The following is a 24,709-nucleotide window of genomic DNA, read 5'->3' on the forward strand; positions in this document are numbered from 1 at the left end:
GATTGGGAGAATTTTTCTCCCAATCAGTGCAGTCAGGGAATTAAATTCCCTGACCGCACAAAGCAAACCGCGTAACAGTTACGCGGTTTGCCACGTTGGAAAAGCAAACCGCGTACTGTTACGCTGTTTGCTTTTCCTATGTGGCTCCTCCAGCGAGAAGCCACGTAGGACAGACCGCGGAACTGTTCCGCGGTTTATACAAACCGCGGAACAGTTCCGCGGTCTAGAGGACATAAAATGGGAATTACGTAATTTTTGGTGATAATTTCGGAAATAATTAACAAAAAGTAAATTTTATGGTCATTAACCCTTGATTGTCACGTCAAGCGATACAAAAAGGTGAGTTAAAAATGTTGGGTTATATAGCATTACTCTTATTAAGTATTATATTTATTGATCATATTTTAACTATAATTAATATGGTATTTAATGATTGATTATTATATTTATTATTGACACGTGTCTCTCGATAATTGGATAGTTTATAATCCTACGTGACGAACTCAATAATTCTGCACTGTTTATAGTTTATACATTATGCACTAAGTCAACTGTTCATCAACTCCAGATTCTCTGCTAATCTCCAAGCTTATTACTTGCACTTTGCTGAACCAAATAAAACCTTTATTATTTATAACTTTGAGCACAAAATGGACCAAACTAACCCTGGATCCATCGATCCAAAAACTGGTTTCAACAGCTTAACAAAAACTTTCCATAGCTTAAGACCCGTCATTGATCTTCCTCAACAACACGATCCTATCTCAGTAACAGACTTTGCTCTGTCGAACCGAGTCATCTCCACCAACTCAGTAGCTCTCATTGACTCATCAACCACTCACCATATCTCTTACTCCGAGTTCGCTCAACTCACCAAATCTTTATCCTCCTACTTCCAGAATGTCACCAAACTCTCTCAACACGACGTCGCTTTTGTCCTCTGTCCAAAGTCAACGAAAATTCCGATCCTCTACTTCTCCTTGCTTTCACTGGGAATTATCATTTCTCCTTCAAATCCGCTCAACACTGAGTCAGAAATTCACCGTCAAATCCATCTCTCTAAACCAGTCATCGCGTTTGCCACGTCAGCTACAGCTCATAAGCTTCCTAAACTGAAACACAGCACCATACTCATAGACTCGCCTGAGTTTGACTCACTGATGACAACAACGAGTTATGAGTTCGAAAGAGTTACAGTGAGACAATCAGATTTGGCTGGGATTCTTTACTCGTCAGGCACGACAGGTGATGTCAAAGCAGTGATGTTGACTCACGGAAATCTAACGGCGGTTGTTGCAGGATTCCTTCCTGAGAAAGATTCAGAACAAGTGGTTACGCTCAATGCGGTGCCGTATTTTCACGTTTACGGATTGATTTACAGTCTTAAGTCGGTGGCGTTGAGGGAAGCCGTGGTGGTGGTGGAGAAGTTTGATTTGAAAAGTATGTTGAGCGCTGTTCAAGAGTTTAGAGTGACGCAACTGGCGGTGGCGCCGCCTGCTGTGGTAGAGATGATTAAGAGAGGTTTAACGGATGGTTATGATTTGAGGTCGTTAGAAGATGTGGTTTCTGGCGGCGCTCCGCTTGGAAAGGATGTGATTGCGGCGTTCAGAACTAGGTTTCCGACGGTGTCGTTGAAGCAGGTTAGTGCTGACTCAGAATATTATAATAACATTAAGATACACTACTAGTATATGATATGCTTGAGTAATGTCATTTATTTCTGAATTCTGATTCATGAGCTCAACGATCTAGACTTGAGTTATGTCATTTAGTGTTGGTATTTTCTTGGATTCTATCCAAGTTGTGTGGGTTATTGACATAAATAGTGTCAAATCTTTGGATCTTGTATCAAAATGTAACTGAATCTTCAATTTATATTTTTTTAGTAACCAATTTTTTATAATTTATTTTATATTGATTTTTTTTATAAATTCCGGCTATTTTTAATGATTGGAAGAAGCGAAAAAGAAGAGTTGAACCACCAAACTATAGTATGTGTCATGTGATATGGCATCTGATGAGGTAAAAATAAATAAAAATATATTATTCCGGTCGCCAAGTCATTAAAAATGACATGAATTTGTCAAAAAAAAAAACAATCTGAAATGATAGAAAGTTGGGTATCAAAAAGATACAAATTGAAGGTTTGGTACCATTTTAATATGAGGTCTAAAGGTTTGGTACCATTTATGTCAATCACCCTGATACAGGTCGATCTTTAAAGGGTCGCCCGTACTGTTTTTCCTGCACAAGTAACAAATATAAGCTCAAAGGACCTCAGGCTTGCTCAGCCTGAAAGCCACTCCGATGCTTAAGTCAGAGAGGGTTTTTTGGTAGGTAAATGAATGTAAGAGTATTTAAGTCTGATTTTGCTTACCCTTCTCAGCATTCGGTGGCTTCCTTTTATAATGAGTTTAAGGCGGTGGTTATCTGGTAAATCGTGGGTTTGCCCCACGATTATTGATAATGGGGAAGGCACGTTCCCGATTATCCCGGGTAGTGGGTGTCAGGGAACAGAGTGGATGAGATCGCCTAGATGGCAGACCTGGATGAGTCCGCCCGAGACAGACATGGGCGATGGGAGATTTGGAGACCCGTTGGGCGAGCATAGCATTCGTTAGGCGATGCTTGGAGTTCGAATATTATTAGGTCGGTATCAGATGTCCCCCCCTTATAATCTTGCTAAGTCAAAGACTTGAAGCGCCAATTTTCAAAATTCGAATTTCCGAAATTTTCGAAACAATTTGAATTTCAAACGTTTCCTTCAACGGTTACGAATCTGAAGCGTTTTTTGACTATAAAAGAACGCGACTTTTGGTTTTCCATTGATTATTTCGAGGAGTTTCCTGCTGTCAGGCATTCGAGTGTATAAAAGAGGTACATATTCTTTAATTAAAAGTTTTTTACTCTTAATTTTTCTCTCTGATTCTCTGTTAATTTTTCTCTCTGATTCTGTATTTCTGTTGACGTATTTCTCCAGCCAGGTTTTCTTCGAGTTACATAGCACCAGACTTTCTCTTTTAATCAGTAAGTGGCTTAGCTATTTTTGTTTGTCTTCTTGTTTCCTTCTTCTTGTTTGCCTTTAGATAGTATATTTTTAGGATGTCTACATTAAGGATTTCAGTGTCTTCCCCTTCTTCTTCCTCTTCTTCTGAGAGTTCTGCCAGTGACCCTACTTACCCTGCTCCTCTTGCCACCCTCGTTGAGTTGTCATCTGACGAGGAAGGGTTGTCTCAGAAGGTGATCCCTGATAGTGAGGAGGGTGTTGATGACAGAGGGCCAGAGGGCGAGGCTCCCCTTGAGGACGTTGGTGGAGATGAGGGCGGAGATGGTGAACTGGGTGATGACGAAGGAGACGAGGAGGATTTTGTTTTTAAAAGACGTAAAGTCTCCTCTGGGACATCTTCTAGTAATAAAAAACCCTTGTCTGAGTGGACCATCGATCTGGGTCAAGAGGCCCTTGTATGGATTAGGGCGAGGTACGAAATTCCTCCCTTTATTGGCCTTCGGATTCCATCTGAGGGTTCGGCTGTTAGCCAGGTCTTGAAGGATGATGAACAGTTGCTCTTTGTTGAAGATTTGGAGGCGGGTTTAAGGCTACCACTCGATCTCTTCACCCAAAAAGTGTTCGATAATTTTAAGATCCCCCTAGGTCAACTCCATCCTAACGCCCACCGTCACTTGACAGGAGTTTTTATTCGTGGGCTCCAACTGAAGAGACAGGTGGGCTACGAGATTGTTAGGGCGATCTATTCTTTGGGGAGGAAGAAAAGCGATGAGTTCTTCTACTTGCAACCCGGAAGATCTCCCTTCACTGGCCTTCCCAATTCTTTGAAGCGGTGGAAGGGTTCCTTTGTCATCGCCAAGAAGGAAGGGGGTTGGGGTTCCATTCCGAATGTTTTTGTGGAAGGGCCCCTAAAGCTGGAAAAGGCGAACCTGAGCGAGGTTGATAAAGAGACGTTGCGTCTGCTTCGAGGTGGCGCTAAGGTGCACGTAGTGAATCTGATAGATTCCTACTTTGGCTGGGACCAAAGTGTTGCCTCCAAGAGAAATAAGAGAGTGCAGGGTGGAAAAAGGGGGAAGAGGAAGAAGAGTGAGGATAGGAGGGAGACATCGCCTGATAATGGAGACGAGTTCCCTGACATGGGCGAACCACTTCTTTCTTCCCCTCTTAATATTTCTTCTATGCCTCTTAGTCCTTCTGGTACCTTGTTTGTACCATGAAGCTTTTATTTCCTTTAATTTTTGTGAAGCGTTTTCTGAATCTTGTTTACTTTGATTTTTCAGTGCCGAACTTCAAGGAGCTTCAGCAGAAGGTCATGGAGGACAGGAAAGCTCGCCGGGAGGCTCGAGAGAGGGAGGCCCTTCCCCAAGCTATTCCCAAGCCGACTTCTGAGGCTAAGAAGGCGCCTGTCAAGAAAGGGGGCGATGTTCCTTCTACGACTGGAAGCAAACCCCCTTCTTCTCAGAAGGGTGATGAATCTGCCCCTACTCCTAGGGTGGTGCTGCCAGGCTTCCAGATAAAGGAACCTGTCACCAGCCCTCCTCCTCCTGCTGTTCCCTCTTACACCGGTAAGGGGAAGGATAAGATGGAGGTTCCTGCGAAGGAGAAGCATGCCAGATCCCTTCCTTCTGCTCCCCAAACTGCCCCGGCTGCTTCGACCGGCAGCAAAAGGCGAGCTCCTTCTTCAGGGGGCGAAGATACTGAGGGGGAGGGACCCTCTATGAAAAGGCCTAAGAGGGATGTGATGGTGACTCAGGTCGACCTGCTCCTTCAAAAGTATGGGGCCGATGCTACTGTGCGTTGTCCTGCCGTTGCCCACGACATCTTCCGGGGTTCCTGCTGCCCTTCGGACGTTGACTATTATTTGAAGAGGCCGGACAACGTACTGATGGACGATTGTTTTTCCAACCTGGCAAAGGTGATTATTTTCTAACTTTATCATTTTGCCTTTTTCTTCCTGTTATGGTTATTTTCTAACTCAGTTTTATTTTATGTTTAGGTTGCCTATGCCATCCGTCAATACCGCTCCAACCGTCTTAACGACGATGAGATGCAGGTGAAGTTAAAGACGGAGTACAAGCTGCTGAAGGGAAAGTATGACTCCCTTCGCAGCGAACATGGCGGGTGCACTCAGAAGCTGGACTCTCTTCGTGCTGATGTGGATAGATTATCCAGAGAGAGGGAGAGTGCTGTGAAGCAGCAGCGTGTGCTGTCTGAGGAGGTCGCCCGCCTTAAGAAGGAAAATAAAAATCTGGCGGCAGAGGTGGTGTTGAAAAGTACTGATTATGACGATCTCAAGAAGGAGTTCGACACCACCGTCACGGCCCTTAACGATAAAGTCTCAGTTGCTGAGAAGAGGCTTTATTTGAAGCGGGGCAGGCTGATTCGTGAGAAGGAGAGGCGTCGCCGTAACACCGCCCAGCTAGCCAATGATCTGACTGACTTCACTGAAGCCATCGTGGGTACCTACTTGGAGCGTCATCCTGATGGGGACGTTGAATTCTTATATGGCTTTCCCGAGGGGGTTAACAGTGAGAGTGAGCCAGATTCTCCCCAAGACTTGTTCGTCTCCATCAAGTCTGAAAATGGTGGAGGTGCTGCTGAGGTTGCCGAACAGTCTGCCCAAGGGGTCCAGGAACCTGCCAAGGCTGGCGAGAAGCCTCTTGTTCCTGGTTTGGGAGGTAGTCCTGAGGAGAAGGACTTCGGCTTGCTTATATCTTCGGAGCGGCCTTTTGCTGCTCTGGACTTATTGGATCGGCCTTCTGATCTGGAGTCTATCCTTCCAGGGTCCGATCCTCTTAGTCTTGCCGATGTCGCTTCTCCCACCCGTTCTGGCAACATTCGTGTCGATGCTTCTTCTTCAGCCAGGCGGGATTCGCAGGAGGGGCTATCTGTCCCAAATATTTTGGAGGGGAACAAAGAGGCTGCCCCGGAGAAGATTGAGCCAGAGATCATCAAGCTTTAGATTCCTCTTTTTAGTTTTTGTATAGGAAGAATTTTCCTTTTTTTTTTGTTATGTACTTTGTACATTTGTATCTTTTCTTTTGTTAGGAATTTTACTTTCCTTTGTAATTTTTGTGGGGCATTTGCCCTCTTTTTAATATATATCTTTTTTGCCTTCTTTATTTTTGAGACAGTTAGCTTCTATGTTCTCTTTATTTTAGGCGATATATATATTTTGACTGTGTATTTTCCTTTTTTGGGAATGAACTCGTCAGTTCTCCTCTTTGGAATTTTTTTTAAGTAATCAGTAACTATGGTAAAGAGACGATATCTGTGGAAATTCCTTGTCCGAGCAAGGGTAAATTAAAATACTTGCATAAATTCAAATACAATAATGTGATGAAATATCACTTGTAGAAATTGAAGCACAATGTTGTGATTAAACATCACTTGGAGGAATTGAAATACAATATTGAAACTAAACACCGCTTGACTAATTATGCTACTTCTTAAGGAATAACTAATCATGTCTGATGGCGACCCATTGTGACTAAATTTTTCTCAAGTTGTTGGCGTTCCATGTCCTTGGTATGATTCTTCCCATGGAGTTGGTGAGTTTAAATGTTCCTTCTTTAATGACCTCGCTGATGATGTAAGGTCCTTCCCAGTTTGGCTGCAGTTTTCCACTTCCTGCTTCTCCTTTTTTGACTTCGGTTTTTCGCATGACTAGGTCGCCTAGTTTGAATTTTCTTTTCTTTACATGGCTGTTGAAATGTTTGGCCATCTTTTGTCTGTAGGCTTCCATCCTGATGTCTGATCTGTTGATTTTTTCAACCAGGAGATCCAGATTGTTCCTGAGCTCTTCTTCGTTTTCTTCTAGGTTTAGCTGGTTGTCTTCTGTCCTTGGCGTGGGTGCGCCGATCTCTACAGGAATTACAGCCTCCGTTCCATAGGCTAGGGCGAATGGAGTTTCGCCCGTTGATTCTCTAGGGGTGGTACGGTAGTTCCATAGGACGCTGTAGAGTTCTTCTACCCATCTTCCTTTGCACTCGTCTAGTCTTCTTTTTAGTCCGGCCAGTAGGATTCTGTTGGCCACTTCGGTTTACCCATTCGATTGTGGATGGTAAACCGAAGTGAACCTTAGGTCGATCTGATACTCGGCACAAAACTTTCTAAACTTTGCTGAGTCGAACTGCTTTCCGTTGTCTGTGATCAGCACCTTCGGTATTCCAAACCTGCACAAGATAGATCTAAAGAAAAAGTTAGTTATGCGTTGTTGGGTGATTTTTGCCAGTGGTTCTGCCTCTATCCACTTGGTGAAGTGGTCGATTGCCACTACCAGGAACTTCCGTTGTCCTGTGGCCAAAGGGAGAGGTCCCAGGATGTCCATACCCCACTGGGCGAACGGCCATGCACTGCCGATGGGTTTCATTTCTGAAGCTTGCTTTCTTGGTACCAAGGCATGTTGCTGGCAAGGCCAGCATCCCCTTACTAGGGTTGTAGCTTGTTCTTTCATCGTGGGCCAATAATAGCCTTGTAGCAGTGCTTTCCTGACCAGTGTTGATGCTCCGTCATGTGCTCCGCAGGTCCCCTCATGTAATTCTTTCATGATGTACTCTCCTTCTTCTTTGTTCACACATCTTAGCCAGGGATGGGTGAATGACCGTTTGTACAGCTGGCCGTTGTATATTCCGAACTTTGATGAGAGTATCACTATCCTTTTGGCTTCCTTCTTATCCTCGGGGAGTATTCCATTAGCCAGGTATGCTGTGAGGGGGGACATCCAGTTTTCTTCCCCTTCTACCATCAGTACTTCGCCTTCCTCAATTTCTTCTTGAAAGCTAGGCTGTCGTTTGATTTCATGAGGAATGTTTCTCATTGAGTCGTAATTCTTTGTTGCTGCCCACTTTGCCAATTCGTCTGATCTTCCATTCATTGCTCTGGGTATTTGCTGTAGCGACCAGGATCGCCCATTATCGGCAAAGAAGGTTTTGGCCTGCTTGGCGTACTTCTTCAACGTAGCTTCTTTTACTTCGAAGTTCCCCGAGACTTGGTTCACAACCAGTTGTGAATCACTGTAGATCTGGACTTCGGAGATGTTGAGCTCTTCGCATAATTGCAACCCTGTTATCAGCGCCTCATATTCCGCAACATTGTTGGAAGCTGGAAATTCGAGTCTTGCTGAGTATTCCATTTGGATTCTTCCTGGTCCTTTGAGCACGACTCCGATGCCTGCTCCTTCTCCGCAAACTGCTCCATCGACGTGCATCTCCCAGGGAGTCGTTTTGTCCTCCATGGGTTCTTTGAATGTTAATTCAGCGAAGAAGTCGGCTAGTGCTTGAGCTTTCAGTGCTTTCCGAGCTTCATAGATAACGCCCAGACTTCCTATTTTGACGGCCCATTCTGCTATGCGTCCACTTGTCTCTGCCTTCTGGAGGATTTTTCGTAATGGTTGGTCGGTCCGTACAATGACTTGGTGTCCTTCGAAGTAATGTCGGAGCTTGATGGTGGCGGTGTATACGCACAGCGCCAGCTTCTCCAACTTCGGGTATCTCAGCTCTGCATCTCTGAGTACTTTGCTAATGTAGTAGATCGGGTATTGTTCGCCTCCTTTTTCCGACACCAATACTCCTGCTATTGTTTCGTCAGAGCAAGAGATGTATAAATATAACACGTCGCCCGGATCCGGTCTCGCCAACAGTGGGGGCGAGGATAGGAAGCTTTTCAACTCTTCAAACGCATGCTGGCATTCTGCGGTCCATGTGAAGTTCTTGATCTGTTTCAGGGTTTTGAAGAAAGGCAGGCATCGTTTTGCCGAGCAGGACATGAACCGACCTAGAGCCGTGATCCGGCCGTTGAGCTTCTGGACTTCATGTATGCTCCGTGGCGGTGTCATTTTTAAGACCGCTTCGATTTTATCTGGGTTGGCCTCGATACCCCTCTGAGAGACCATGTATCCCAGGAACTTGCCTGCCGGTACTCCGAATACGCACTTTTCCGGATTGAGTTTTAGCTGGTATCTCTTTAGCGTCTCCAGGACTATCTTCACATCTGTTGGGTGGTCTTCAGCTCGGATGCTCTTGATAATCATGTCATCCACATAAACTTCCATGTGTTTTCCTATCTGATCTCTGAATATTGAGTTCACCAGCCGCTGATATGTGGCTCCTGCGTTCTTCAGACCGAAGGGCATCATCTTGTAACAAAATAATCCCTGGTCCGTTATGAAGGCCGTTTTCTCCTGATCTTCAGGTGCCATGGGTATCTGGTGATATCCCGCCTTGGCATCTAGGAATGTATAGAGGGCGTGACCTGCTGTGGAGTCTACTAACTGATCAATGTGTGGGAGTGGGAAACTATCTTTGGGACATGCTTTATTCAGATCTGTGAAATCCACGCACATTCGGTAAGTGCCATTGGACTTTTTTACCATCACCACATTTGCTACCCACTTGGGGTAATAGGCGTCTTTGATCACGTTTGCTGCTTTTAACCGGGCGACCTCTTCTGCGATGGCGAGTTGTTTTTCGGGCGAGTGCCTTCTCTTCTTTTGTATCACTGCCTTCGCGTCGGTCGCTATGTTTAACCGATGACATATGACGTCCGGGTCTACTCCGATCAATTCGTCTGTTGTCCAGGCAAAGGAGTCTCCAAGCGATCTGAGGTTTTCGGTCAGAGATCGTTTGATTTTTTCTTCTAGCTCATCTCCCACTTCTATCTCCTTTCCTGGGGATAATTCGATTTTCTCAGTTCGCCCATAATGCTCCGCCCTTTCCTTCTTCTCTGGAGGTTCCATTGTTAGTACTGGCAAGGTTATATGTACTTTCCTGAGAGCTGTAAAGTATGCTTCTCTGGCTGACTTTTGGCATCCTCTGACTTCGGCATCGCCTTCTCTGGTTGGGATTTTCATCAGTAGGTACCTCATGCAAATGGATGCGCACGTATCGTGCAAGAGTGGCCTTCCGAGAATTGCGTTGTATGCGAAATCCATATTGACCACCATGAATTCTGCTCGGATCTCTTTGTAGATCTCTCCATCCCCCAGTTGGATGTTTATCTCCAGTGATCCTTCCACCTGTACAGATTTGCCTCCTAGTCCCACTAGTGGAGTAGAGACATGTGTCAAATTTTCTTTCTTGAGTCCAATTCTGCCGAACACCTCCATCGTGATCATGTTTACCGAACTTCCCGTGTCTACGAGCATTCGAGATACCTCGAAATTGTTGAGTCGCCCCTTGACAACTAGGGCGTCCTCATGGGGGACTGATAAGCCACGACTATCGACCTCCGAAAAAGATACGCTTCTGAATTTCTTAGCATTCGGTGCACCTGGGCTAACCGAGTAGACTGTTCTTGCAGCTTTCTTCCTTGTAGTATTGCTGTCTCCTCCGGTCGATCCGCCCATTATTACGTTAACCACGCCTGCTGGCTCTGGTCTGGGTCTTCTGGCGATTTCTTCTTTCCGCTCTTTCTTTCTTTCTGATTCCGTCTCTCTGGCTTCGGTGTCCCTTTTTACGAACTGGGAAAGGGATCCCCTTTCTATCAGCTTCTCTATCTCCTCCTTCAGGTGCCAGCATTCATCTGTGGTGTGGCCGTTGTCTCTGTGAAATTCACAGTATTTGCTATTGTCTCTTTTGCTGGCTGATGCAGCGTTCATCTTCCTTGGCCATCTGACCTTCTCTCGGCTGTCTTTTACCCAAAACAGTACGTTGGTTCTGGTTGTGTTCAGGGGCGTATATCGCCTATCTTCGTCTTTTTTCCTTTTATTTCTGAAATGGTCGTTGCCTTTTTCTCTGAACCTCTTTCCTATGGGCGATCTGTCCCCATTTCTTCTTCCTGCAAACGTTCGTTCCTCTACCCGTCCGAGGCGATTCTCTATCTCTCTTTGGCCATCATCCACTCTGATCTGTGTATGTGCGATGGTCATCAGTGTGGTAAATGATTTTGGTGATTTAGCCAACAATTCCTTTCGTAGGTCGGAGTTGGTAGTTCCATTGAGTAATGCTGTGTAGGCGATCTCCTGGCTCAGGTCTTCTATCTGCATCGCCTCCTTATTGAATCTTTCTACATACTTCCTGAGTGTCTCTCCTTCCCATTGCATGATGGCCAGCAGATCTGTGGACAGCTTCTTTTGAGGGATGCATGCTACGAATCTAGCCTGGAAAAGTCCTGAGAATTGTTTGAACGTCAGCACTGATCCTGGCTTTAAACTCTGGTACCATTCCTGCGCCAGACCTTTTAAGGTAGTAGGAAAAAGTTTGCATAGTACGTGATCCAAGTTTGTCTGAACATTGATCACCGCTTGGAATTTGTGAATATGGCTCTTGGGACAGCCTGTTCCATCGTATGACTCCAAATTTGGGGGGTATCTGAACTTTGTAGGGAATTCGTGAGAGATGATGAAATCTGCGAGTGGTGAGTCACTTCGAAGAGAGATGTCCACGTCTTCACATCTTATTCCAAGCCTGCTCATGACTTGGCGGACTTTTTCCTCCAGATGCTCTTCTCCGCCTTTGAGGGTGTGTTGTTCATCCATCCAACGTTCTTCGTCTGGAATTACGATGGGGGCATTTTGTTTCCTTGCGGAATTTTCAGGGGCATCTTCCTCTCGCATCGGTTCTTTTCCCTTGTCCATGGTTGACGTTGACTTCTGTACTGGTGATTTCGCTGATCCCTGCTCTGGCGATTTTAACGAGATACTCTGTTTGATGTCTTTGAGTAGACTGGTGATTTCTAGGAAAGCCTTGAACATTGCTTGGTTGTTGATTGGCTCTTCATCAGGTGCTATGGCTATCGGAGGTATCGTCTGTCTTATCGCCAGGGGGTCGCTGGTTTCTCCTTCTTCGCTGGTTGGGGGAAACAGATTTAGGGCCGGTGGTTCTGTTTCCCTGTCTTCTCGGTTGGTAGCTGCTAGAGTATTATCTCGTGGGGGATCCATTCTTGAAAAAGCAAATTTTGAAAAGTATCTAAAAGGAACGACGAAACTAATAAGTTCCACCCTCACCGCACCAAATGATACAGGTCGATCTTTAAAGGGTCGCCCGTACTGTTTTTCCTGCACAAGTAACAAATATAAGCTCAAAGGACCTCAGGCTTGCTCAGCCTGAAAGCCACTCCGATGCTTAAGTCAGAGAGGGTTTTTTGGTAGGTAAATGAATGTAAGAGTATTTAAGTCTGATTTTGCTTACCCTTCTCAGCATTCGGTGGCTTCCTTTTATAATGAGTTTAAGGCGGTGGTTATCTGGTAAATCGTGGGTTTGCCCCACGATTATTGATAATGGGGAAGGCACGTTCCCGATTATCCCGGGTAGTGGGTGTCAGGGAACAGAGTGGATGAGATCGCCTAGATGGCAGACCTGGATGAGTCCGCCCGAGACAGACATGGGCGATGGGAGATTTGGAGACCCGTTGGGCGAGCATAGCATTCGTTAGGCGATGCTTGGAGTTCGAATATTATTAGGTCGGTATCACACCCCTAAGTTGTAGAGATAAAGAGTTTTCAGTTGAATATAGACTTCACTTGTTTTTCGTTATAAATTAGCTGGATGTTGGTGCCACAATACAATTAAATAACTTTATAATATGATAATGTAATAATAAAATTTTAAAACTTAATTTAAGCCTAATCATTTTGTAAGGGTTAATGAAAAAAAATCACGAATTTTACATATTTTCTCATTTTATTCACGCAGTTTAAATTTTCATGAACTACTATTTTTTTTCTCAAATTCATGAGTGATACTGAGGTGGCACTCATTTATTGGTGTAAAATTACATCCACCTCAGCGAATTACACCAATAGAGCCGTGACATCTCAGTACCGTGTATAAATTTGAGAAAAAAATGGTAGTTTGTGCATGAAAATGAAAAAATTAAACTGCGTGATTAAAATAAGAAAGGCTTAAGGTCTGAAAAACTACCGACCTTTCAATTTTTTTTCAATTGCACCCTCACCTTGTAATTTATTCAATAGCACCCTATTTCGTATTTTTGACTTTCAATAGCACCCCGACCTTATAAAACAGTCAATTTTACCCTATTTTGTATTTTTGACTTTCAATAGCACCATAAATTATCAAATTAAACTCATTTACCGAGGACTTATTTGAACTTTTTTTAAGTTAAAAGACTTGTTTAAAAGTGTGCAAGTAGAAAAAAAGTATAATTTCACCTTTAAATTTAGTTTTTATGAAAATTTTCATCTTTATAGTAATCAAATTATCTAATTTTTCACTTTAGAGTGCTATTGAAAAAATTACAAGGTGAGGGTGCTATTGAAAAAAAATTGAAAGGTCGGTAGTTTTTCAGACCTTAAGCCAATAAGAAAACGTGTAAAGTTCATGATTTTTTTATGACATTAACCCTTTTGTAATATATTTGACAAAAATTGAATAAATGATGGAACAAATTGGCCAAATTCAAAAAATATGATATATTTGGCATAAAAAGAAAAATATAATTGTAGATAGATAAGTTGATTTTTCTTTAAAAAAATTAAAAAATAAACATGAAAAATAAAATAATGATATATTTGACAAAAAGAAAACTATAATTGTAGATAGACAAAAATTAAAAAGTATAATGGCACTTCTTAAGTGAGACACAAAAAATAACAATGGAACTTTTTAAATGGGACGAAGGGAGTATAAATTACCTGAATGTCGGCGCCATAATGCAATTAAATAAATTTATAATATAATAATAAAATAATAAAATTTTAAAACTTAATTTAAGCTTAATCATTTTTTTAAGGGTTAATGTAAACAAAATCACGAACTTTACACATTTTTTCATTTTAATCACGCAGTTTAAATTTTCTCATTTTCATGCACGAACTACCACTTTTTCTCAAATACGCAGTTTAAATTTTCTCATTTTCATGCACGAACTACCACTTTTTCTCAAATTCATGCATGATACTGAGGTGGCACTCATTTATTGGTGTAAAATGACCTCCACCTCAGCAAATTACACCAATAGAGCCGTGACACCTCAGCACAGTGTATAAATTTGAAAAAAAAAGTGGTAGTTTACATGAAAATAAGAAAATTTAAACTGCGTGATTAAAATGAGAAAACATATAAGTTCATAAATTTTTATAGGCCTAATTACTTAAAAAAATCCCACCTTGAAGCAATTTTTCGTTTATACCCTGACTTAGAAAAAAGTTCATTTGTACCCTTTTTTTGATTTTTTTTTTTTCAATTGTACCCGAGAATTTTATTTTTTGACAATTTAATTAATTAAAGGATGAAAATATTAAAAATAATTAAATAGAAGGGTTATATCATCTTTTTTTTATTTGAAAAAAATACAAATAAGTTAAAAAATGAAGGATCATTTTAAGCTTTTTCTAGATAAAAAAAAGTTCAATTTAGTGCTTTAGGGTTGAGTTGAAAATAAAAAATCAAAAAAAGAGTACAAATGAACTTTTTTCTAGGTCATGGTATAAACGAAAAAATATTACAAGATGGAGGTTTTTTAAGTAATTAAGCCATTTTTATAATATTAATCCTTTTTTAATATATTTGATAAAAATTGAAGAAACGATGGAATAAAATGGCAAAATTCAAAAAATGATATATTTGGCACAAAAGAAAACTATAATTGAAGATAGATAAGTTGATTTTTCTTTAAAAAAAATCAAAAATTAAACATGAAAAATAAAATAATGATATATTTGGTAAAAAAAAGAAAACTATAATTGTAAATAAATAAGTTATTTTTTCTTTAAAAAATTAAAAATTAAACATGAAAAATAAATAAATTTAATACTATATTGATATGATAATAGAGAAAATAACAAAATTACCAAAAATTAGACTCCAATTACATCAATTGTCATTTAAGTTATCTATTTAACATTCCTACCACAAAAAACAAAAACTTTACATTAATACCATCCTAATAGGATGAGGACATGCGTGTCATGGCATCATCAATAAGAAAGAATTTGTCCCACGTGATTCACGCTGCCTTCTCTCAATTATATAAGCTCAAACCAATTAGATTACAACAAGTGGCTGTCACATAGTATAAATGGTCACATTTAACTTTCATGAAAGAAAGGCTTAATACATAGTTTGACCTCTGAACTTGTACCCTTTTACCCATCTAACCCCTAAACTTAACGTCTCACCTATCGAACCTATGAACTTGTTAAATAATCCGATTTGACCCCTGAACTTGATAAATATGCAAATATTGAACCCTTCGTGTCCACCTGTCACTTGAAACGTTCTAGAAGAAATTGTGTACGGAGGGGTTCAATGTTTACGTATTTATCAAGTTCGGGGGTCAAATCGGGTTATTTAACAAGTTCAGGGGTTTGATAGGTGAGACGTTAAGTTTGGAGGTTAGATGGGTAAAAGGGTACAAGTTCAGGGGTCAAACTATGTATTAAGCCATGAAAGAAATAATGAACAGGTACACATCACTTATATCCTTTATTTGTGCTGTTATTTATAAATTTGTCCAAAACACAAACACTTTCACTTATATTCATTATTTATTTATACATATAAATTCTACTATTAATTTTAGTTTATCTATTATATATAAACTTTAAATATATTAATATTAATTTTAAAAATGTGAATATATTAAATTTAAAAAAACACATAATGATACAATTTTAAAATACAATGTTATGAATTATTCATCGGATACATTGTAGATACATAACGAACACGGATCTGATGCATGTATAATATATCTATCGTGCATAATTATGTATTAAAGATATATCTATTGAAGTGAAAAGTAAACCTATCATATATAAATTATGTCTCAACCATATATCTATTTAATACATTAATAATTATATATATCATGCATTCATTTATCTATTAAGTACATTTTAAAAATATATATGTCGTGTACAAATTTAGAAAAAAAATATCTATCATGTATGTATCAAATATGTATAAAAAACATACATGTAATACATGTAATAAATTTTTTAATACGTCATCAAAGATGTATCAAATATGTATAAAAAATATATGTAATAAAAGTAAAAAATTTGAACGATCAAATATGTATCGAATATTTATCAAATATGTATCTCAAATGTATCAATATGTTTTAAAAAGATATATGTAATAAAACTTAAAAAGAAGATGTACAAAAATAAGAAAAAAGATTTGAACGATAGAATATGTATCAAAAATATATAGGAGATATATCAAATATGTATCTGAGATGTATCAAATATGTATCGTAAAAATATCAAATGTATTGGAGATGTATCAAATATGTATCGGAAATGTATCAGAGATGTATCAAATATGTACCGCATATGTATTAAATATGTATCGGAGATGTATCCATTTTTTAATTAAAAGATTTGAATAATATCTAAAAAACAAAATAACATACTATAGATTTCTAAATATAAATTAAATAAATACCAATAAATTAAACCCACCATTATTGATAATTTGTGAAGACGATTGTATTAATTATGTATAATAAATATATCAAATATGTATCCATAATTATTATATTTCAGTTAGCTATAATTAATATAAAATGAATTAAAAATGGCTTTAATTAATAAAATTAATAGATTTTGATGTAAATTAAGTCCTCATATTTATCACTATTGTCACTTTTTTTTTCTAGTTTCAGTTATGACCCTAATATTATTAAAAACAAAAAATTAAACATATTTAATCAATTATTAATTTATTCTCTTTCAATTGAAATGATGAATAAAAAACAAACGTAATTGTGCAAAAATCAAATTGCATTGCTCATTCAATTATCTTGCAATCAAATAATAATACTCATCCAATTAAGGGCGGGCCACAGGCCCATGATCCAGATAAAAATCTTAAAATCATATGGAGCTCACATGTTTATTTCAAGGCATAAAGGGTAGAAATGATCGCATGGCAGAGAATTAGGAGTTGCTGAATGGAAAAGAAAAAGTCTGCGGACATAGGTGAATCAGACTTTAGCAAATGAAACTGGATTAAGTGGGACCCAATTTGATATTTGCACAAATCTTGCTCCAATATTTACATGTGTTATTTATTGGACACGTGTTGTCAGTTAGAGAAAGATGGTAGTAAATGAAAACTAAATGGGTTTTGTGCTATTAATTGATATAATAATGGTAACAAAGAAATAGCTCTAGCTAAGATGGCAATTGGTGAAAAAGAGTTGTGATTTATGACTTTTCTTGTTATTTTCTCATGATAATAAGAGATAGTACTTCATATAATTTTATATCATAATCTATAAACATAAATTATTTAAAAAATTATTTATATGTGTAAGCTATAAACATCAACAAAAACACTTTCAATTTCATAACATAAGACTTTTAAAAATATATAAATTTTGATTTGACTTAACTAAATTCAATTTTAAGACTTTAAAATTTTATATTTCATAAATGATTAAAATTCTTGGTGACAGAACACCATGGTCACTTGGCAATCTAGAGTTGATTATCAATTTATCCTCACCAATACTCTTCATACTAACTCAAAAATATATAAACCTTGATATTATTTTAAACTTTTAAAACTCCACGACCATAAAAAAAAGTTGAATTCTACGAGTTTAAACTTTAATTAATTAAATTTAAGATTAATTTTTAACACTATATATCTTATTTTATGTCATAATATTACAAACACAAAAAATAACAAAAAAAAATTCAAATTGTACAATTTATATTAAACTCTTTAAATTTCACAGATAATTTTTTTAAAATTTTGTACTTTCAAATTTTAATTAATTAAATTCAATTTCTGAAACTTTTCATATTTATTAACTTTTAAATATTAATTCTATATTATATCTCTTATGTCATAATTTATAAACACAGATAATATAGTATTTTTCAACCAAATATATAACCTAATTAGATCTTTAAACTTTATAACCATAAAACTTTTAAAATTTCATAATTTTTAAATTAATTAACTTTAAAAACTTTGCATATGCTATAACTTATACATATTAATAACTTAATAATTTTTTAGATTTCATATTAAGTGATTAAAAACTTTGTGAAAGAATACAATTGTCACTTGGCAATCTATATATAATTGATTTTTCTTTTATAACTTCAGCTTTTATTTTATATTTATATATATATATTTTATGAACGGAGAACTCCCGGCGAAACCCAACCATCTCATTGGGACGGAGCTTGACCGCTCTATTGGGACGGAAACCGACGACATGAATAAACTTCGGAAAAGACTAGTCTCGGCATCCCATCGTCCGGGTCTTTCACTTAATACGGACCTCCCACAAATATCTTATATTGCAATGATTTTTAGCTTTTTAATAAAGAAAGATGTATATGGCTTGAAATTTGATTCATAACAACACTTTACTAGACTATTCCAAAAAAGAACTAGTGCCTAAATTCTCACAATGCATAATTTTAAATGCAGTAAAAAAGTGACAATTTTATTCCATCATTTTCTATTTCTTTTTTTTATTATTTCTATTATTATCTTTTATATAGCTAATAAGAGCTGAATCTTTACAATTAAGGGTTATGGCATGACCGAATCAACGGGCGTGTGCTCCCGAGCAATAAGTCCTGAGGAAAGTTTTTGTATGAGTTCGGTTGGAAGGGTTACAACGTACTGTATAGTAAAGATTGTTGATCCTGAAACCAATGTTCCATTGCTCCCCGGGGAACAAGGAGAATTATGGATTAGCGGTCCCATGATAATGAAAGGCAAAACATTATTTGTATTTACTCCTTGATATGTTTTTATTCGGTCAGATTTTATATGAGCAATATGAGCAAAAAAAATTATGATATTTTTTTCATTTTTTCTCATTGCAGGTTATGTTGGAGATCCTAAAGCAACTTTTGTTGTTTTAACATCCGATCGATGGTTGAGAACTGGTGACCTTTGTTATATAGACAAAGAGGGTTATGTCTTTGTGGTTGACAGACTCAAGGATTTGATAAAATACAAAGGATATCAAGTAATCCTCGATTATACTTTTTATTCCAATTTTTTCCATTCTGGTGAACATAGCAAATTATAAACCCAACTACTCAAATTTTGTTCAGGTTGCTCCGGCTGAACTAGAACAGTTGCTCCAGTCACACCCAGAGATAATAGACGCTGCAGTGGTACCGTAAGTATCCGTTTCCTTTAGATTAATAAAAAGTATTACTCCATCATTACTTTTTGGCTTAAATGCACTAAAAATCACCAATTTTCACGCATTTTTAGTATTTAACATAATCTTTTAATTTGGACAAAAAGTACATTAACTTTCAAAATTTTCAATTAAAGACACCGGCACCGTTTTATATTAAAACGATGCCATTTTGGAAGTAAAATAACTCTATTTTTTAAAGGAAAACACATGTGGTCTTAATTGCAAATAATTGAAAAGTTCACGTTAAATATGTCAAAATTAAAAGATTATATTAAATACCAAAAACACGCAAAAATTGGTGATTTTTGGTGCATTTACGCCTTACTTTTTAATACTCTGCATTATAAATAATTATGACAAGAATATCAAACTGCAGATATCCAGATGAAGAAGTCGGTGAGGTACCTTTTGCTTTTGTTGTGAAGCACTGCCATAGCAGTCTAAATGAAAGAAATATAATGGATTATGTTTCCAAACAGGTGCTACTTCTTGAATGATAATTTGATCTTTCTCTTTAACTAAGTTGTATTTATTTGAGAATAACTTTTTAAACATGTTGGACATAGTAGTAGACCAAAATCATTTAAACACCACATAATTAAATAATATGACATGAGATAGAGCTAAAGGAGTTTGAATGTGTCATTATAAACAAGTTGGTCCAATAACATACATATTGTGTCGTGTAACCAATGTAACATGTATTATAAACGTGTTGTGTTTGAGGTTTATTTATCTAACAGGATTAGTAATCATGTCGTATTTGTGTTTAGAATAATTGTATTTTGAATTAAGAAAGATACAATTTGATCCACAAATACGATTGTGAGGTCTGCATAGTATCAAGTATTTTTAGGACACTATAGGATTATTGTCATCTTTTTTTAACCATCTCATCATGAATTATCACTTGTTGAATAAGTTTATAATTGATGCTTATATGGATAATCTCTAAGCTGCAGGTTGCACCTTATAAAAAAGTACGACGGGTAGCCTTTATCAGCTCCATTCCAAAGAGTCCGTCTGGAAAAATATTGAGAAAGGATTTAAGGAAGATGAATTTTTCAACGTCCAAATCAAGAATGTAATGTATTATATAATTAAATGCTACAAACCTGAACCACATATATTATTAGAATCAAATCGGCCTACTAATTTTAGGACTTTGATATTATTTTCAAATCGAATGAGAAATAAATACACACACACGTATAGTATCCTTATAAAAATCAGATATATACTAAATGATAGTATGAAATACACTTACTAAATGATATCATGAAATAGGAGCTTAACACTCGAACTCTCACCTTTTGTAGTACTTTGAATATATTGTATATGTAGATTATACTAACTATGATATTGATATTTGATAGAATTTAAGAATATTATTAACTCATCAGTGCTATTATGTAGTAATTATTAAAATAGCGAGAAGCGCCGATGTCTATCTATCACTCGTATGGTCTACCAATAAGGTTGATCTCAAAGATCATAACTCAGAATGAATGAAGTCATGTTAGTATGTGGACTAGAGTTAAGTTTGTTCTGACACTTGCGTGTCTTATGAAACAGTTTACCACTGTTGTAGCACATAAACTAGCCAATGTCATTTTCAAAAGGCGGTTTCTGCTTCGTAATAATTTTGTATGAGTTTAAATTACAATTGAACTTTCTATTAGAATTGTTGTTTGAAACAACAAAAGTTTAACTATAATCATGTTTTATTATCTCCTTGTTACAATTTTATTTCTAAACATCTTTTATTTTAGGACTAAGATCAAAAACAAAATCCTTTTTATGAAGGACGCAAAATAACAATCAAAACAGTGATAAACATAACAAGATAAATTTGCAAATCCATTCACGAATGACAAATACTTAAAATCAAAACAGTAAAAAAAAATTTAAATCCTTTCATGAAAAATATTAAAATTAGAATAAAAAAACACAAATACTTATATCCTTCCATGAAAAAAAATTAAATTGAAATAAAAAAACAAAAATATTTATATCCTTCCACGAAAAAAATTTAAATGGGAATAAACTAACACAGATATATATTTATATCCTTCCACTAAAAATATACAATATCGATGAAAAAGAAAACCAAAGCAGTAATCAAAAGAAGCAGAATAAGTGGATTGTTCATATGAATACTAATAGGTGCAAAATACACCTATGTTTTAGAGTCAATTTCGCATGCTTTTCTTATACTTTGATATGTTATTTCCCCATGTTTGTGTGCTTATGTGTGTGTTAGCATTTCAGGGATAACGGGGCAATACGAAGTGTTTTGGGCATAAAGAAGGAAGGATTCAAGTATCGAAAAAGAAGCGAGTCGAAAAGCAGAGAAACGAGCAAGATGTTAAGGAAAAAAAGGAAGGGCTTGATCGAGCCCTTCACGTATGAAAAGGGGCTAGATCGAGCCCCATAAAGAAAACAAGCCAGGGAATTCTCTAGAGCCAAGGCTCGATCGAGCCATTCACTTATGGGCTCAAAATTTGAATCTCAAGACAAAGACAAGACTCGAGGCTCACTTCCATTTTTGACCCAACACTCTTTTAGTGGCTGTCTTTTGTTTCCTCTTTTGTAACACCTGTAAATATAACATTATCTCATTTTTAGGGTAAGCAACCTTTTATAAAATTATTCTCTTAGTTGATGCCTTTTTTTAACTTAGTATCTTTATAGGGATTAGTTCCATAGTTTCCTCCATTATTGAATGCTTGGAAGCTTTTATTTGGTTGTAAAAATAAGATTTTCTTATTGAATGCAAGTTATTGATTACTTTTCATTATCTTATGATTTATTGTTCTTCATTTTCAATTAAGGTATTTTTTTTACTCTTTAATGCTTAGCTTAATGTTTATTGGTTGTGTTGAGAACTTAGTCATGTGTGGCTAAGCCCCTTATTAGGGGGTTGGTATGATAGCCTAGGGTGTGTATGATTGGTTGGGTTATATTATTGTTTAACATGTTTCAATCTTGTTGCTTATTACTTGTTTATGATTAGCTACCCTAATCATCTTTAGAGTGTGATTAATGCACCGAGAGGTGGTTAATTAAATTGACTAATAGGTTTAAAAATCTAGGATAGAGCACCACGAGAGTGTGTTTAAACCTGGGTGGCCTTAGAGTTGATTGATTAATTGCTAGCTAGTTGATTATTTGATTGTGCTTTGTAACACGAGAGTGAGCTCGGCATTGATTAGGTGAATAGGTAGCGGTTTTGTTGTTCTTTGAGGCTCGAGAGAGCGAAAATGGCGCGTTAGGCTTAACTCGGTCCTTGGAGTACCTCCAATTAACCAACCATGAATGCATGACCTAGGTGTGATTACCAATCCCTTGACGTTTTCCCTTTATTGATTAAAACATTTGTTAATTAGTTATTTTAGTTGAAATTGCATAATTGATTAGTTGTTTAATTTAGTCCTTTTAGCTCTTAAATACCAAACATTGCTTTTGTTGCTATCCGAATTAAAATTAAAAATCGACTTCGCTCACTTTAAACCTCTCATTTTCATGGGATCGATTCCGTACTTCCGGATTATTACAAGTTGGCATTTTTGCCAACAAATACCTTTATCACTAAAAACAACGGTAGCTGTGGCTGATCGAGAACACACAAATCCATCAATATTCATGGCAGAATGAAAACATCTCTAAATTGTTGATACTCTTTAAACATACAATGAAATAATATGTTAATTTGTTAAAACAATAAAAATAAATTGAAACAAATTACCAACTGAATATTCTGGCTGAGTCACGAATTATGTTGGCCTTTCTAAGACATTTCGCGGCTATGTCTAGAGGTGGAAGACAAACTATCAACCACGATGTCTTCAGAATAAAATAACCAATTAATCTGATTAACACTGCACTGTGAATAACCATTCTTATACCTCAACGTATTGCTCAAGAAAACTCGAATCATAATCACCATAAGTTGTTTTTTAATCGTGTTAGAAAAATAAAGAGACTATTTTGTAAATCATTTGTGACAGATGTAATACCAAAATTGAGGAAGAAAATGACTATTTATAAAAGCTAAATTCTCAATAAATTAAAAACAGTAATAAAATAAATAACGTTAATTAAAACATTTTCACAATGAGTCGTAGCTTAAAATAAGGAATGTGGTTGACAAAAAATGTTATAAAATTCTTTGAACGTTAAAAAAATAAAGCGCGATAGTAAGTGTCAAACCGACCTAATCAAACCTGGCTAGTTGGTTAACTGATGGCACACATATTGTAATTCGAGAAGAAATTAACTCTTATCTCACTCAAAAATTGGATAACCCTTGAGGTAAAATCCAAAGAACTGTATTCAACAATAAAAACTCAAACAAAGGGTCAACGCGCCCCTCTAAACTTGTGACACAAAGTCATTTAATTCAGTTTTTATTTTTTTGAGCAGTTAACCCCAACACTCTTTATTTTTTGGTCAGATTACCCATAATAAATATTTTTATTACAAAAAATAGGTTTAAAATAATTTTATTGCAATAATTAGGGAACATTTTAATTACTTTTTCACATCCCTCACCTCTGATTTGTATTTCACGCATTTTAAAATACAATTATGGGTAATCTGACCCAAAAATGAAGAGTTTTGGGGTTGGTTGATTAAAAAAGTAAAAACTGGGTTTAATAACCCATTATTACAAGTTTAGAGGGCGCGTTGACCATTTCTTCATAAAAATTGAAGTCTTTTTTCTAAGCAATATGGGATCCCCACCTTTACAGACAAACGGTGTACCCACTCACACTCACAAAACACTTTTCAATTTTTGAATTCAATAAATATCAACAATTGTAAGCATCAATGAATAACAAATATATCGCAAAAAAAAAATATAGACAACACACAATACAATGAAGAGTAAGTAACAAGTCCAACTACTCAATAAAATAACCAAATCCATCAAAGAAAACAAATGCAAACCCCAACAAAAAAAAACAAGGACAAATCCGACAACGAAATGTAATTCAAAGAAGAAAATCAACAAAGAACACAAAGAGCAAAAAAAACCTAACAAAAAGAATGCAACAAAATACAACAATCAACAAAGAAAATCCAAAATAATCAAAAAATCCTGGTGAAATACAGCAAACAACAGAACCATGTAAATAAAAATGAAAAGGTTTAGAGCAAAAATAACAATAATTCAACAAGAAAAATGTTTAAATTATCTAGGGTTAAACACAATAAGAAAGATATAAAAAGTTAAGTAAGAAATAAATTTTTTTATAACCCTGCTAGTTATAAAAAAAAAAATATGACAGCTACATGGCGTCCCGTGTAGCGTTTGTGGCACATTAAATGATTGGTGCTAACGTAGCGCTATATGACATATTGGATGAGGAGTGTTAATGTAGCATTGTGTGATAAAAAAAATAAAATTTTAAGCGCTGATTTAAGATTATAGGAGACATGGAACGTCAATAAATTAACGAATCACAGGAGTCGTAATAGAAACAATATGATTATTAAATAAAAAAATAGGGACAATAATGAAATAATGAAAAAAAGTTTTGGGATGGTATTGCAAAAAATAAAAATAAAAAGTTTTGGGATGGTAATGGGATGGAGATAATCTAG

At 36.8% G+C, this 24,709-nt stretch overlaps 1 protein-coding gene across 1 annotated transcript; it reads left to right on the top strand.

The window, feature by feature from the left end:
• Window positions 1–550: 550 nt before the first annotated feature.
• LOC126682285 (4-coumarate--CoA ligase-like 9) lies at window positions 551–20,305 on the top strand. The gene is made up of 6 exons (XM_050377897.1): window positions 551–1,640; window positions 18,470–18,659; window positions 18,771–18,916; window positions 19,005–19,072; window positions 19,476–19,578; window positions 20,062–20,305. Exons 1-6 carry the CDS (start codon window positions 651–653, stop codon window positions 20,185–20,187), a joined length of 1,623 nt encoding a protein of 540 aa, XP_050233854.1. The 5' UTR covers window positions 551–650; the 3' UTR covers window positions 20,188–20,305.
• Window positions 20,306–24,709: the final 4,404 nt, after the last annotated feature.

The sequence above is a fragment of the Mercurialis annua genome, linkage group LG5 (assembly GCF_937616625.2).
Source record: "Mercurialis annua linkage group LG5, ddMerAnnu1.2, whole genome shotgun sequence".
NCBI classification, from domain to species: Eukaryota; Viridiplantae; Streptophyta; class Magnoliopsida; order Malpighiales; family Euphorbiaceae; genus Mercurialis; species Mercurialis annua.